This window comes from Suricata suricatta, chromosome 4 (assembly GCF_006229205.1).
Source record: "Suricata suricatta isolate VVHF042 chromosome 4, meerkat_22Aug2017_6uvM2_HiC, whole genome shotgun sequence".
Taxonomy (NCBI): Eukaryota; Metazoa; Chordata; class Mammalia; order Carnivora; family Herpestidae; genus Suricata; species Suricata suricatta.
Genome location: NC_043703.1, coordinates 128,052,378 through 128,067,826, shown reverse-complemented (window position 1 = coordinate 128,067,826; position 15,449 = coordinate 128,052,378). Strand labels below are relative to the sequence as shown.

At 45.7% G+C, this 15,449-nt stretch overlaps 2 gene segments (V, D, J or C); one reads left to right on the top strand and one right to left on the bottom strand.

Annotated features, from left to right (window-relative positions):
* Window positions 1-2,930, bottom strand: part of LOC115290067 — a 36,310-nt gene extending 33,380 nt beyond the window's left edge. Inside the window, 1 exon segment of the V gene segment in view lies at window positions 2,867-2,930. Within this exon segment, the coding sequence occupies window positions 2,867-2,915 (49 nt within the window).
* A 3,672-nt stretch (window positions 2,931-6,602) lies between these two features.
* On the top strand, window positions 6,603-15,036 carry LOC115290695. The segment is given in 3 exon segments: window positions 6,603-6,683; window positions 13,956-14,028; window positions 14,391-15,036. Coding segments are annotated over 3 exon segments (537 nt in total).
* Window positions 15,037-15,449: the final 413 nt, after the last annotated feature.

Below are 15,449 nucleotides of genomic sequence, written 5' to 3'. Positions count from 1 at the left end.
TAGTACTCAGAGAAAACCTCTGGAGTCTCCCTGAGATCACTCTTTCTCTCACGCTCCTTGTCAGAACTTCAGCATAATGTTATCCTCCCGTCCTCCCCTGCCGCTGCCACCGACCCGAGCTGTCATCCTCTTTAGCCTTGATGATAGCAATGGCCTCCCAACTGTTGTCTTTCCAGTCTGGCCTCGAGAGAGATCCTGTTACCAAAGTATGCCCTGCTCTAATCAAACCTCTCCCACTTACTACATCCTTCAAAGTAGAAGCCAAATCCACAGAGAAGCCTACAAAGTCCTATATCAGGGGGCCTCCCTGTGACTTCTTTGATCTCATTTCCACTACTCTCCCCCTTGTACGCTCCATTTGGGCAACGTTGGCCTCCTACTTCCCCAACGTGCTGCTCACATTCCTGCCTCAGAAATGTGCTGTTTCCTCTACTTAGAACCAACTACAACTCTACAGCCTGGAAGTACTTCTGTGGTTCCTTTCCTCACCACATTAAACATTGATTAAGTCACACCTTCTCAGTGCAGCCCTCCATGACCATCTAGAGTAGATTGATTGCAAATACAGATTCCCCATTCCTTATCCTTCCCTCTACCCAGGACTTTTCAGTATAACCTTGCAGCTCCTTCTATCAAGAGCTGGGATCTCTTTACCCTCGTCTTAACAGGATCAACTGCATCGATCATTAGAATGTATCAGATGAGGAATTGTGTCGGTACTAAGGTTAGGCTTCAATATGCCTCAAGTGCTTTTACTTTCCCACGTGAGAACGTGCTACCAGTCACAGAAAGTTGGGATTAGTCTGTGACACTATGACACACATGAGGCCCAGTCGCCCAGAGAACCGCAGCTCACAGTCAGCCAACCTCAGCCATGTGAAAGAGAGGTAAGACACGTGAGCCTTTCTATAACAAGAGCACCTAGTTGACCTGTCAGCAAGCCAGCCAAGGCCAATCAACATCCATCAGGCCTGGCCCATATGAACAGAACTGTTCAGCCAGCCAATAAACGAGACAAGAATAAAAATGCTACATTTTAGCCACTACATTGTGAGGGTGATTTATTACATGAGAAGAGCTGACCAATACGTCATCTGATTGTAAATTTCTACTCGCTCTTAGCCCAGCAAGCTTTGATTCCCTTCATTTCTCTTACAGCACTTCCAAAACAACACAGTAAGTATTCCGTGATACAGGTGTTTATTGTCTGCCCGTCCTAGCTGGGGTGAAAGCAGTATCTTTGCACTTTAAGCATAATAAACACTCAGAAAACATATCAGGAATGAATGATATGGATTCCTTAATATTGATACTTTAACTATATTTCTAATCGTTATGAGAAGCCATTGTGAGGTAAGAGTGTTCGGCGCACACTGACCAGGTTTGCTGTGGTCTTTCCTGAAGCTAAGTTTCATCAACCCATGTATCTCAGAAGGAGGCGAAGAACTCATACTAAAATTCTTGGGATGTTTCCTCTTTTGATACTGAAATGGGCATGTTAATTAAATGTTTTCCGAGGGACCCAGGTTATGGAACACTTAGAGCTGTGATTCCCTTCAGTCACAAGATTAGACCCGAATGCCCAAGGGAAGACTCTAAAGAAAGAGGTGATGAATGGCGTGATCAGGTCCTGAGGAACACTAGCCCATGTTCCTAGAGTGACATGATTAAAGAATTAGAGAAGTGTGTTTGTGAGAAAGTATACCTGGTAGAGATGGAGAGGAGAGAGAAAGGAGGTAGGAAAGAAGATAGAGCAGAAATGACGTCAGGTACATTGGCCAGAAAACCTGGAAAATAGGGTCTGCAAAGGATAAAGTGAGAAGGGAATGCACCTTCCACTTAGGAGGTTCTGAGTCTGAGAGGTCAAAGGTTTAATCTTGGGAAGGTCCAGAGTTGGAAGGTGATTGCAAGTGAAGAAAGGAGACCAAGAGAATGAGGAAATAAACTAGAAAAGTTCCAGAGTCAAGGAGGCACAGGGAAGAGAGAATTCATCCATCAGGGTATAATATTCACCAGGACCCTGCTCCAAAGGCTAGAGACGAACTTTACTGGCTCAATTATGCCATCTGTCTGTGCAAAACACTCCACATCCTGTGACACAAAAACTCCTGACCACTTCTCCAAGACATCTTTACAGCATTGTGTTCACTAATCTTCCACTAAAATTGATCCAGAAGAAGTCTTCCCCTAACTTCCCCTGGGCCTTAAACAACCCTGTAAGGAGTAGTCGGGAGGGGTGGCTTCTCGAGCAGACACAGAACGTGCGTGTTCAGGGCTGAGCAGGGAGGAAGCAGCAGGTGCAGTGAAGCCTCCCTGACCCACGGCCCTGGGGAGGAGGTTTGTGTACTGGGCTGCAGCACTGTGGGAGGAGAGCTATCATACTGCTGACAGTAATAAGTGGCCACGTCTTCAGCCTGGAGGTTGCTGATGGTGAGGGTGAAATCTGTCCCAGACCCACTGCCGCTGAATCGGTCGGGGACTCCAGATGCCCGGTTGGATGCACCATAGATGAGCCGCTTAGGACGCTGCCCGGGTTTCTGCTGGTACCAGGCCAGGTAGTTGCTAACACTCTGACTGGCCCTGCAGTTCAAGGTGACTCGCTGACCCAGAGACACAGCCAGGGAGCCTGGAGCCTGCGTCATTGTGATTGCCCCGCAAGCACCTGCAATCAGAGTGGGTAATGAGGAGACACACGCACTTTATCACAGACCCCCTGAAATATGTCATTTGACAAGCAGTGCACCTGTCAGGGCATAATTGGGTCGAGTTTGAAAATGGCCAGTATTTCTCATTATGTCATAAAAAATTTTTTACTTCTAAAATGATACTACTCCTAAAGGAATGTGGCAAGTTTGAAATTTCTCACCTGAGACCCACAGCATCAAGGATATGAGGACCTTCCTCTGTGACACCATCTTGCTGTCCCTGCCTGCCTGACGCAAATTAGCTTACATGGCAAAGGCCCCTTTTATCCAAACTAAGCAGCTGGTCTGGGCCGGGGTGGAGGGGGGGGTCTATGCAAATCAACTGGTGAGGAAAGAAACAAACTGCTTCAGCTGTGGATTATGAAAGTATCGAATGTAAATTTAAAGAGCCAAGAATATCACCAAACCTATAGCTGTAGGACTAGAAACACAGAAGTCAGCTCAGAAACTCTTAGAACAGCTTAGAAGTTCTAAAATGACAGAGCTATAAGATCAATTATGAGCTTCTATTTGAAATTCAAGAAAATTTTTAAATGGGTTGAGTTTCTAAGAATGCTGAACTAGGCTCTTCATAACAATAATGCTGGTAAATTTATAAAATATGCTGGGAAACAATTAACAAAAGAAGGAAGGAAGGAAGGTAGGAGGGAAGGAAGGAAGTGAGGAAGGGAGAGAGGAAGGGAGGGTGGGGGGAAAGGAATGGAAGACAGGAGAAGAAAATGGAGAACTTTGGACCAAAGATTTTATAAAATCTCTGACCAAAGATAATGGGACTCTAAACCCATTTTTATCCTGCAGATCTTTATGGAGCTGCAAACCCTTGATCTTGGTTTGGGGCTGTGCTAAGAACTAGAGAGACAGGACACAGGCTCAGAACTTACTCCCGTAGGGAGAAAAGTGGGACCCTAATTTGAGCGAAGGGAAGTCTGAATCCTGAATTCTGGTTATTCTATTTTTTCAGTTCAATATTCCATTTTCTGTTAAATTAGCTAATTAATTAAATCTAGGTCCTTTCAAGAAAATTTAGTTCCAGGGCACCTGGGTGGCTCAGTCAGTTGAGCATCTGACTTTGGCTCAGATCATGATCCAGAGGTTCATTAAGTCAAACCTCCTATCTGTCTCCAGCCCCACATTGGGCTGGCTGCTGACAGCACAGAGCCTGCTTTGGATCCTCTGTCTTCCTCTCTCTGCCCCTACCAGGTTCAAGTCCTCTGTCTCTATCTCTCTCAAAAATAAAAAGCACTTAAAAAAAGAAAGAAAGAAAAGAAAGAAAGAAAGCGAGCGAGCAAGAGAGAGAGAAAGAAAGAAAGAGAGAGAGAGAGAGAGAGAGAGAAAGAAAGAAAGAAAGAAAGAAAGAAAGAAAGAAAGAAAAAGAAAGAGAGAAAGAGAGAAAGAAAGAAAAGAAAAGAACATTTAGATTCATCCAAAGGTTTGAGAAGTCCACTCAGGGTTGCCTGCTCCTAGACCTGTCGTTCACTCTCCAGCAGAGGAAAGAGAGAGGGTGTGAGCCGTGCAATTCCCTTAAGAAACTGAGCGTGCGTCACCATAAGGAGGGAAGGGGTTTTTGTGGCTACGGGTCTTCTGCCTGTCCAGCTACTGAAACTCTTCCAGTCTTTTCTCTGAGTGTGGCGAATGCCTGATGCTTACTCGGTCAGGCATTCGGTCGAATGTTCTATGGGTGTCCATGAAGCTCTGCACCACTTCTTGGCCTGAGAAATTTCCTAAGACCCAGCGATGCTCTGTATCCAATAGACCTTAGCTGGGGATCCATACCTCACCCTCACAAAGGGTCAAGTCTCCCATGACTCAGCCCCCCATTTTGCCCCTAGTGATGGTGAATTTTATGTGTCACCTTCACTAGGCTATGGCGCCCAGTTGTGTGGTCCAGAGCCAGTTTATATGTTGTCCTGAAGGTAGGTTTTGGTGTGACTAACATTTAAATGTGTACACCTTGCATAATACAGATTAATCTCCCTAATGAGGGAGGGGCCCTGGTCTAATCACTTGAAGGCTTTAAGAAGCAAGACTGAGGTTTCCCAAAGGAGAAGAGATTCTTCCTTAAGATGCAACAGTAGAAACTCCACCTGAGTTTCCAGCCCACAGATTCCCCACTCAAGGCTGCAATATCAACCCTGACCTGAATTTCCAGCCTGCCAGCCTGCTCTACAGATTCTGGACTCGCCAGCCCCACACCCTTCAATTCTCAGAATCTCTCTCTCCATGGATATCTCACTGGTTGTGTGTCTCTGGAGGATCCTGACGGATAACACTCTTCACATCCCTCAGGTGCCACCACTTCAGCCTGTGAGAATGCCACTCGTGGCACTCGGTTCTGCCTCCCCACCGTCCTTTCCTGAGACAATTCTTGTTACTTCTCTTACTTTTCAAAGCTCTCATTGGGTAGGACTCAACTGCTGGGCTGCATACATGGGAAATCTAGGCAAGACAGTGTGGGACATGTCTGTACTCTCCATGTCTCTCCCCTTGGGGAAAAAGATTTAAGGGAAAATCCAATTGTATTTCCTTTTTTTTGTTGTAGTTTATTTATTTTGAAAGAGAGCATAAACCAGGGAGGGGCAGAGAGAGAGGGAATACCAACCAGGCTTCACACTGTCAGTGTAGAACCTGATGTAGGGTCAAACCCAGGAACCCTGAGATCATGACCTGAGCCTAAGTCAGATGCTTAACCTACTGAGCCCCCAGGTGCCCCTGACGATCTGGAATTACAAGCCCCCTGACTGCCTCTCACCCTCGTTGACCACGCCTCGTGGCAGAATCAACAAAATGGGTATCTCCAGGATTCTGAGTACCTACCCTACAGCTTTCTGAGGGAACATGTCTTCAGTTTTTTAAAAATTTCTTTTAAACCTTCAGAGAAATATGGCATTCTTTCCCACGATTGGTCCATTTGCACTTTACTAGAAAATATTCTCATCACAAATTTGATCCTGAAACTCCCTCCCGCCCTTGCTTGAGAAACACCAGCCAAGAAAGGGCTCAGGATCAAAGTCCCTCAGGTGTCCTGCAGCCACAGAGCAAACAGTCCCCGCTGGCATGTCTTTATCCACAGGGTAGATCCAGTCTTTACTTCCAGTTCTCGTATTTTTTATCATGCATCTTTTGTATAAATTTTGATTTTTTAATTTGCATTAAATATTATTTTATCTGAATTACTGAGATGGGTTATATATATCCATATACATATATCTCCATATACATATCCCCACATCCATGTATCTCCATATATATCTCCTTAAGCTTTGTGCCTGGGGAAGGACCTCACCAGCCTCACTCTGGTCCTGATTCTGCATAACGTACTTTTAATACTTCAGACTTACACATCTTTACTGTGAAGACAAAAGTAGCCCTGTGATACCTACTGATGCACAGGTTTCCAAGTACATCCAGGGATGAAAGATTCTATTTATTAAACTCCCAGCCCTCCGAAGTTCCAGATTACTGATAGGAAAGAGGACCCCAGGGGCCAGGATCCTATCAGAGATGGAATCTGGGGTTGGCATGGAAGGGTTGGTGGCATCTGGCTCAATAGCGAGGAGGCACTGGGTCCTCCTGAGGGGAGAAAGGACTCAACACAAAGATCAGAGGGGAAGCCTGGAGAATGGAACAAAAGGAGAGGGGGCGTGGTAAGAAACGCAGTCAGACAGTAGCCAGGGTTCAGGTCACACCATGCTGGAATGACCCAGAGGTTTCATGAAAATTCCCAGTGGCCAGTGACCACGCAGACCAGTTTTATTTGAACCTCCAGTGGTTGAATCCAGGCATCAGTAGTCTTTAACAATCACAGTGGCCAAAAATGTAAATTACGGCTGGGGTTTAAAGCAGCCGGTCAAGAGGATTTTCACCTGGTCCACGGCTGGAGTTTAAAAGGAGTCAACTATGCGGATGGCCGCGCAGTTCACGGCTCGGGTGAAAAAGCAGTCGACTATGTGGGAGCCTGCCATGCAGTCCACAGCTGGGGTAAGTGATCAGTGATTTTGGGGCAGGAATTAGGCAAATAGTCTAAACAGAGACCCTTAGGGCACAGGGAGTAAAGGTATCTAAGTGTTTTTCTAAAACCTCTGTGGAGGGAGAATGATAGCCTCTGGTGTGTATGTATGAGTGAATGTATTGGCCTCCTCATTAAAGGGGGCTCCCTACCTTTGTTTGTCTCGCATCGCATATTCAGGTGAATAATTGGGCATTATGGGTAATATCTTTTCTTATTGGGGGACTACAAAAGGAGCTTCTGATAATGATAGTAGAGATATTGACAGTGAGGCTGTAAAATACCATAACCCTGATTGGCCGCCTCCATATAACCCCCCACCCTCGGCACCTCCTTTAGCTTTGCCCGTCATAGATCCCAACAGGAATCTATTAGATAAAATAGAGCAGTTTCAAGAGCGAATAAGATTAAAAGAAAAACACCAAGAGCTGATATCACGATTAGAAGAACTTGAGGCTGGCAAAAGGGAGTCTACCGTCGTGCCTTCACGGCAAACGCCCCAACCCCCACACCGAGGGGCAGTTCTCAAAAATCCTCCGGCTGCCGGTCCCTTAATAGGCAGTGAGGACCCTGAGGCATTTCCAGTTATTGAGACCACTGACGCCCAGGGGCAAGCATGAAGACAACATTCTGGGTTTGATTTTAAAGCCATTAAGGAGCTCAAAACTGCTGTCTCGCAGTATGGGGCCACAGCGCCGTATACTATGGCGATCGTAGAATCAGTGGCTGAGAAATGACTCACCCCTTGTGGTTGGTATACGCTTGCTTGAGCCACCTTATCTGGAGGGGATTATTTGCTATGGAAATCAGAATATGCTGAATCTTGTAAGGAGACTGCTCCGTGTAATGCGCAGGCAAATAATGGCTGGGACTTGGAGATGCTGCCGGGGGAGAGAAGTTATGCCAGCAATGAGATACAGATGCGATATGATCCTGGCTTGTTTGCTCAAATACAAGCGGCTGGGACTAGAGCCTGGAGAAAGTTGCCAGTCAAAGGGGATTTCAGCTCCTCCTTGACTAACATTAAACAAGGTCCCGATGAGCCATTCCCCGACTTTGCCCATCGGCTTCTTACGGCAGTGGGGCGTATCCTTGGTAATGTCGATGCTAGCTCCGAATTTGTTAAACAACTGGCCTATGAAAATGCAAATCCCGCATGTCAGGCAGCCATTAGAACCTATCGAAAAGAGACAGATCTCTCTGGTTATATTAGATTATGTTCTGATATCGGCTCAGTTTACCAGCAGGGATTAGCAATGGCCGCAGCCCTGCAAGGATTTACCTAAAAGAATTTTTAGGCCACCAAGGCAAGGAAAAATGTTTTAGATGTGGCAAGGAAGGACACCTTGCCAGGGATTGTAAATCTAGTTCATGGGCCGCCGATCAAAACTCCCCTCCTAGAATATGCCCTCGATGTCAGAAGGGTCGACATTGGGCTAGGGATTTTAAGTCCAGGACAGACTCCCAGGGTAAACCATTACCACCCTTGCAGGGAAACGTGAAATGGGGCCAGCCCCAGGCCCCGAAACCCAAACAAACCTTTGGGGCAGTCAAGTTTGTTCCCACAAACAATCCGTTTCAGACCTCTGCAGAGCAACTCCAGGAAGTGCAGGACTGGACCTCTGTTCCACCACCTGCACAGTATTGACCCCCGAGATGGGAGTCCATATCCTACCTACTGGGATTTATGGTCCCTTACCCCCTAAAACTTTTGGTTTGATTTTGGGATGCAGTAGTGCTATAGTTAGAGGGCTACATGTCTATCCTGGAGTGATAGACAACGACTATATAGGAGAAATAAAAATTATGGCCTCCTCTCCTCGGGTAATTACCACAATACCCTCAGGACAGCACATTGTGCAATTACTTCTGCTGCCTTTTCCTATTACTGACAACTCATTTAAAAACTCAAGCCGAGAAGCTCAAGGGTTTGGTTCCTCTGATGTTTATTGGGTACAGCCTGTTAACGCCCAAAAACCCATGCTTACACTCTGGCTTGATGGCAAAGAATTTCAAGGCCTAATAGACACAGGGGCAGATGTCACCATTATTAAAAAAGAGGCCTGACCTTCACAATGGCCCTTATCCCCTACCTTAACCAACCTTAAAGGCATAGGACAGAGTAAAAACCCAGAAAAGAGTACAAAATTACTGCACTGGCAGGATGCAGAGGGAAATCAGGGAAACATTCAACCTTTTGTTATTCAAGGATTACCTGTTAATTTTGGGGGGCGAGACCTTTTAAATCAAATGGGTATCATTATGTGTAGTCCTAATGATTTGGTTACAGCACAGATACTAACTCAGGGATTTAAGCCAGGAAAGGGACTTAGAAAGAATGAAAATGGAATTACCCAACCTATTGAGGTACAAAATAACCACCAAAGAAAAGGTTTGGGAAACTTACCCTAGTGGCCATTGACATGCCTGTGCCCCATGCAAATAAGATCACCTGGAAGTCTAAGGACCCTGTGTGGGTTGATCAATGGCCTTTATCTACTGAAAAGCTACAAGCAGCACATCAGCTAGTACAGGAGCAGTTGGCTGCTGGACGCCTAGTAGAGAGTGATTCTCCATGGAATACACCTATATTCGTCATAAAAAAGAAATCAGGTAAATGGAGATTGTTGCAGGACCTTAGGGCAGTAAATAGTACAATGGTTCTAATGGGAAGGCTCCAGCCAGGGCTTCCCTCTCCTGTGGCTATACCTCTAGGGTATTATAAAATTATCCTAGATCTTAAAGACTGTTTCTTTACCATCCCCCTCCACCCTGAAGAAGCCATTTACTCCCAGTTTGTTACTGCCATAGATTATGATCAACCCCTCATGTTTATTATTTGCAAAACCTCTTTTACTCCTACAGCAGTTTTCTGGCAAAATAATCCCAGTATGTGGGTGCATCTTCCCTCCTCACCTTCGAAGGTTATCTATTCTTACTATCTGGCTGTGGCTGACCTCATCGCTCTAGGAAGAGAACAAAGTGTAAAGTACTTTGGCAAGGAGCCTGATTCCATCATACAACCTTATTCAAAAGGTCAGCTTGATCGGCTTTTTCGGACTACTGATTGCTGGCCTATTGCGTGTGCTTCCTTTTTAGGTAAGTTAGACAATCATTATCCACCTAATAAACTCCTACATTTCTTTAAGAATCATGAATTCATCTTTCCAACAAAAACCTCTCGACAGCCCCTATCACAGGCCTTAGTAGTTTTTACTGACGGATCGTCTACTGGCATTGCGGTTTATCCTTTTGAGGATCAGGTCATAAGCTTTTCCACCCCTTCCTCTTCTGCTCAACTTGTGGAATTGCATGCAGTTATTGCGGTCTTTTCCGCTTTTCATGACAGACCTTTTAATTTATACACAGACAGGGCTTATATAGCTAACCCTGTACCCTTGCTAGAAACTGCAGCCCAAATTAAACAGTTCAGGGGCCGCTCGTCTTTTTATGCAACTTCAGTCTTTAATTCACAAAAGAAGAAATCCTTTCTTCATTGGTCATTTAAGGGCCCACACTGGCCTTCCAGGTCCTCTGTCCTTAGGTAATCAAAAGGCTGATTTAGCCATAAAGGAAATCTATAATATCATACTTCCCCAGGATACAGGAGTAGAAGCAGCCTCCAGAGCTCACCCTACCCATCATCTCAGTGCCCGCCCCTTAAGAATTATGTTTAAGATTTCCTGTGAACAGGCACGACAAATAGTAAACAAATAGTAAAACAGTGCCCTTCTTGTGTTGTGCATTTACCTGTTCCTCATTTGGGAGTAAATCCTCGAGGACTAGTGCCCAATGCCATCTGGCAAATGGATGTAACACACATTTTAGAGTTTGGAAATCTAAAGTATGTTCATGTGAATATTGATACCTACAGCGGCTTCCTATATGCTACTTTACAAACTGGGGAAGCAGGAAAGCACATCATAGCACACATGCTTTCTGCCATATCAGTGTTAGGAATCCCAAAACAAATAAAAACTGACAATGGGCCCGGATATACTGGGACCGTGTTCTCTAAATTCTGTCAACAGTTACACATTAAACACATCACTGGAATTCCTTACAATCCACAAGGACAAGGTATAATAGAACGGGCACATCTATCCTTAAAAAATACCCTTGATAAAATAAAAGGGGGGGAATGGTACCCCATCAAGGGATCTCCCAGAAATCTTTTACACCATTCACTATTCATTTTAAATTTTTTAACTTTGGATAAAGAAGGACGCTCAGCTGCTGAACGTCTCTGGCACAATGAAATGCAAAAAAGTTTTGCTACCGTGCTTTGGAAGGACCCCTTGGATAATAAATGGCATGGTCTGGACCCAGTTTTAATCTGGGGACGAGGAGCAGTCTGCATCTACGCACAAAAAGTGGATGCAGCCAGATGGTTGCCGGAGAGGCTAGTAAAACAAATTGATCAAAATACTCAGTCCTCCAGGGAGAAAAAATCTCCTTGAGAGAAATCTTTGTCCTTTCTTTTAGGGACCATGTGTCTGGATGGTTGGAGAAATAAGACTAAGAAGCTTCAGGAGGACCTGGAGAAGAGGAGGGAGGAGCTCATCGACAGTCCCTTCCTCGTGGATTTCATGGACTTTTACCCTATCTCCTCCCGTTTTTAAGACCTATTGTAGGTTTATTTGATCTTGGTGCCCTTGGGCCCTATTCCAAGGTCATGGCTCTCCTAAGGCAGCAAATAGGCGCAACCTACCCAGGTCCATTATCATGAGCTCGATATGGCCGATCAGGAGGCCGATGAAGAGCTATATTATGGCAAGAGGCCTGGGCTGGTTAGCCAATGATGGTTAAGAGAGGCTTACCATCCTATCGACCTAAGACAGGCTACTCAGACATAGGCTTCTGGGTGTGCCCATGACGGGTAAGAAGGATTGGCAGGCCTCCAACCTAAGACAGGCACAGTCCTTTCCTTGCCTATACTATCATATTCTGGAAGTAGCTCCTTTTTGAAAAGATTAAAAGGGGGGACCTGTGGGGAGCCAGAAAAAGGGAGATTAGCTGCCTGTAGGTAGGGAAGCAACACTCCCTGTCAGGAGAAGCCAGAAGATCAAAGATCAACCGCCTGCAGGCAGGGTAGTATCAGCCCCTCAGGTGCTCTGCTAAAAACCCTGGTTTGGTTCCTCTTTTACTCCAGCCTTAATCCCTTAACCCTGTTTCCTAGCAACCGACCTAGGTCAGCTGCCTGGTTTTCCTGCCTCGAACCTTTATAAGATACGGTGTTTTCTCAATAAAGAAGAAGAGGCTTGATCAGAAACGCTTGCCCTATTTCTCTCTCCCTCCCTCAGGGTTAGGAAATAACCCGCAAGGATTGACTGCCCCGCCGGCCAGGGCAGACTAGACATAGGAGGATGTGACAAGGAGTTTGTAACTGCAATGTGAAATCTTTGAACAGTTTTAAACAGGGAAATCATTACATCTAGTTTCTTTCTTTTCCTTTTTTTAAGATTACACTGGTTACAAAAGAGAATCATCCAAAAGTCCTCCTGCTCATCCACCACCTTTCTGTGCATTTGCTTCCCCGGTAAGCGAGGCTGACCATTGAACATCAATATATACTAAGAAATAGAGCTGGAAGTAGAGAGACAGAAAGGGGGCGGGTGGACCAAATGTTTCTACAGGGGTGATAAGTTTACAGGGGGGTGGTTATTTTACTGCCCTACCTAAATTCTCTGTACGACTTGTAAATCACTTGTTTAAAAAATTATTTGACTGCTCTATACCTGCCCCTTTTTTCTCTTCTAACCTTTCCATGACTTTTTGTGTAAAAACAATAAAATCTGACCTGGCTTGTAATATCCTGTTATTACCCGGAAACCTCAATCATCCCATTAGATGTAAGTTGGTTTGTGGGCTTATACAACACTGCCATCTACTGGAAGAACTTCGCAACTGTACACTGACTAGTGTGTGGTGAGTCTCACTAGGCAATGTGACATGGTTTCTCTTCATTTTCCTTTCTAATGTCTATAGCAATGGCCAGTGATAAACGAAGATGGATCCTATACATGCCCACATATGTGCCCATGCCCACAGAACACACATACACACACAAACACACACATACTGGAGTATTGAGAGTCTGAGAGAGACACACAGAATCCAAAGCAGGCGAGTTGTAGAAACAGGTTACACCCAGATATTAGAATAGTTTTGCTATCCACACACACAGAATCTGGTTTTGAACTCACGGACTCATGGTTGTTGCTGCCTAACATAAACCAGTGCAAGACCCAGCTTCTCACACAGAACTACCAGAACCCCAAAACCTCTGACACACACTGGTTATGTACTCCATATAAAAAAATTTTCTAAGCATCAAAAAGAGAACAATAATAAACAAAATGAAACATTGTCAAATCCACTTAAATATTGCTTTCCTTAAGACATCTCTTTGATTTGGGGTGTTATGTGTTTGTGTGAGTATCCATATTTCATATGTACCATATGGTATGTCTTGTCTGTCTCTCTTTCTATCTATCTATCTATCTATCCATCTATCCATCTATCTACCTAAATATCCTGGGGGAAAGAGAGAAGAATAACATATTACACACCACGGTGTAACAAATGGTTACCACAAGCTGCACACTCACGGCCTGAAACACGAAATTCTCCTTTCCTAGTCTCCGAAGCAGGGCTGCTAGCTCTCTACCTGGGAGTGATTCTTTTTTTCCCTGCTTCTCACTTTCATCTTCTCGAGAGGTCTCAGGGTAAGTTTAATCCATTACTTGACCATTTTTCAATTGTCTAAACCATTAACCTGGAAACAGCAGATACCAGAGGCTCTAGAACTCTCTCTTGTTCATCCTGTGGTTTGGAGATACTCTGCCGATCAGCGGGAGTGGGGCGGCTCTGTTTCTTCCTGGACAGTAGCTGAGAGGATCCCAGCAGGATGGCCATTCACCTGCCAGAAACAGACTCAGGACACTCAAGTCCACATCTTCAGGGTCTCTGGAACTTTCTCAGAAGGGCGGGGCTGTGAGCACTGTGTCTTCCCAGACACTTAGGTCCTTCTTCCCACTCAGCAGTAAGGAATTTGTCTCTGTTCGTTTCCCTCCAAGCACAGAAGACATTTGAAGGTGTGTTGCTCACAGGAGAGGAACTTGTGCCCCTGTCTTTGGCACTTTCCACTCTGCCACACCCACCAGGGGATTTGCATGTTGTCCCCTGGGGAGGACCTGCCCTCTGACATAAAGTTCAGCTCTGTCCTTCTCTTTACCTGTCAGGACTCATCAGTTCTGCTTCTCACAGTGAGGTTCCCTGCTCAGCTGCTGGGGCTGCTGGTGCTCTGGATCCCAGGTGAGGGGGGAGGAGGAATGAGAGAGAGGCATGGGATGTGGGGGGAGAGCTCTAGGGGTGCTCCTGCTGCCCATGTGTATTCTGCCCACCAGTGGGAGTGCCTTCCAGCAAGGGGAATTTTATATGGAGGCCTGGAAAATTCAGAAGAAACTGAAAGGAACAAAGGAACAGTGCTTTAGTGATGAGCTGGACAAGAAAATGGTCACTTTGTGCCTGTAATTCTTGAGCTGTCCTTAAAATTGTGTATATTTAGAGTATGAATCATATCACAAAAAAAATTTACCCTGAAATATAACTAACAGGATCATAAAAATGGCTCATAATATTTCTGCATGACCTTCGCTTCTCTCTCACTATTTTAGGATCTAGTGAAGATGTCGCACTGACGCAGACCCCACTTTCCCTGCCCATCACGCTTAGACAGCCGGCCTCCATCTCCTGCAGGGCCAGTCAGAGCCTCCTGTACACTGATGGAAACACCTATCTAAGCTGGCACCTGCAGAAGCCAGGCCAGTCTCCACAGCGCCTGATCTATCAGGTTTCCAACCAGGACTCCGGGGTCCCAGACAGGTTCAGTGGCAGCGGGTCAAGGACAGATTTCACCCTGAGAATCAGCAGGGTGGAGGCTGAGGACGTCGGAGTTTATTGCTGCATGCAGGGTACACTCGAGCCTCCCACAGTGGTTCAACCCCGAACACAAACCTCTCTGTCTGGTGCGTCACCACCCTCCACACGTTTTGCCTGAGTGGGGAGCAGACACAGCAGAGTCTCAGTGGCCCCGAGAGGCAGATGCTGGAGACATCAGGGCATCACGTGCAGCTAAGGGCTCTGGACCGTGTCGCGGCCCCTCAGCTGCACCAGCCCAGTGCGACATGACCCCCACCAGGACAGAGGAGATGGACATGCCCACTGAACAGTACAAGGGAAGGGAGAGCGGATCTGCACCCCATCCACACCCTCCCCGCCTGTGTGCCTGGGTCAGGGACATGGAATCAGCTGAAGAGTCAGTAAATGGAGACATATGTATGAGAACACAACTTGGATACATTTTGGGGCTAAGAAATTTTGCCCTTTTTCAGTATCATGATATTTGGTATCGTGCAGATATTATTTTTTATCTTTGCATGGTCTGCACTTCTCCATTACCAGTTACACTAATCCTTCTTGTACAATGTTCTCCAGGCAACATTCTATACATACTATTCCCACTGCAAACATGGCTGAGAACACTTCATAAAAGCGTTCGAGGACCCAAACACACAGTTGTAAATTCATAGCACACATGAGCTTCTGTAAAGAAGATGTGGTCTGTACATCCCATGGTTGGGACTCAGCACAGAAGAGAGTGAACTATTGCCAGTTGTGACTGTGCCTCAGAGCTCAGCCCCTAGGCCTCTGATCTAGGCAATGCTTGTGCCATT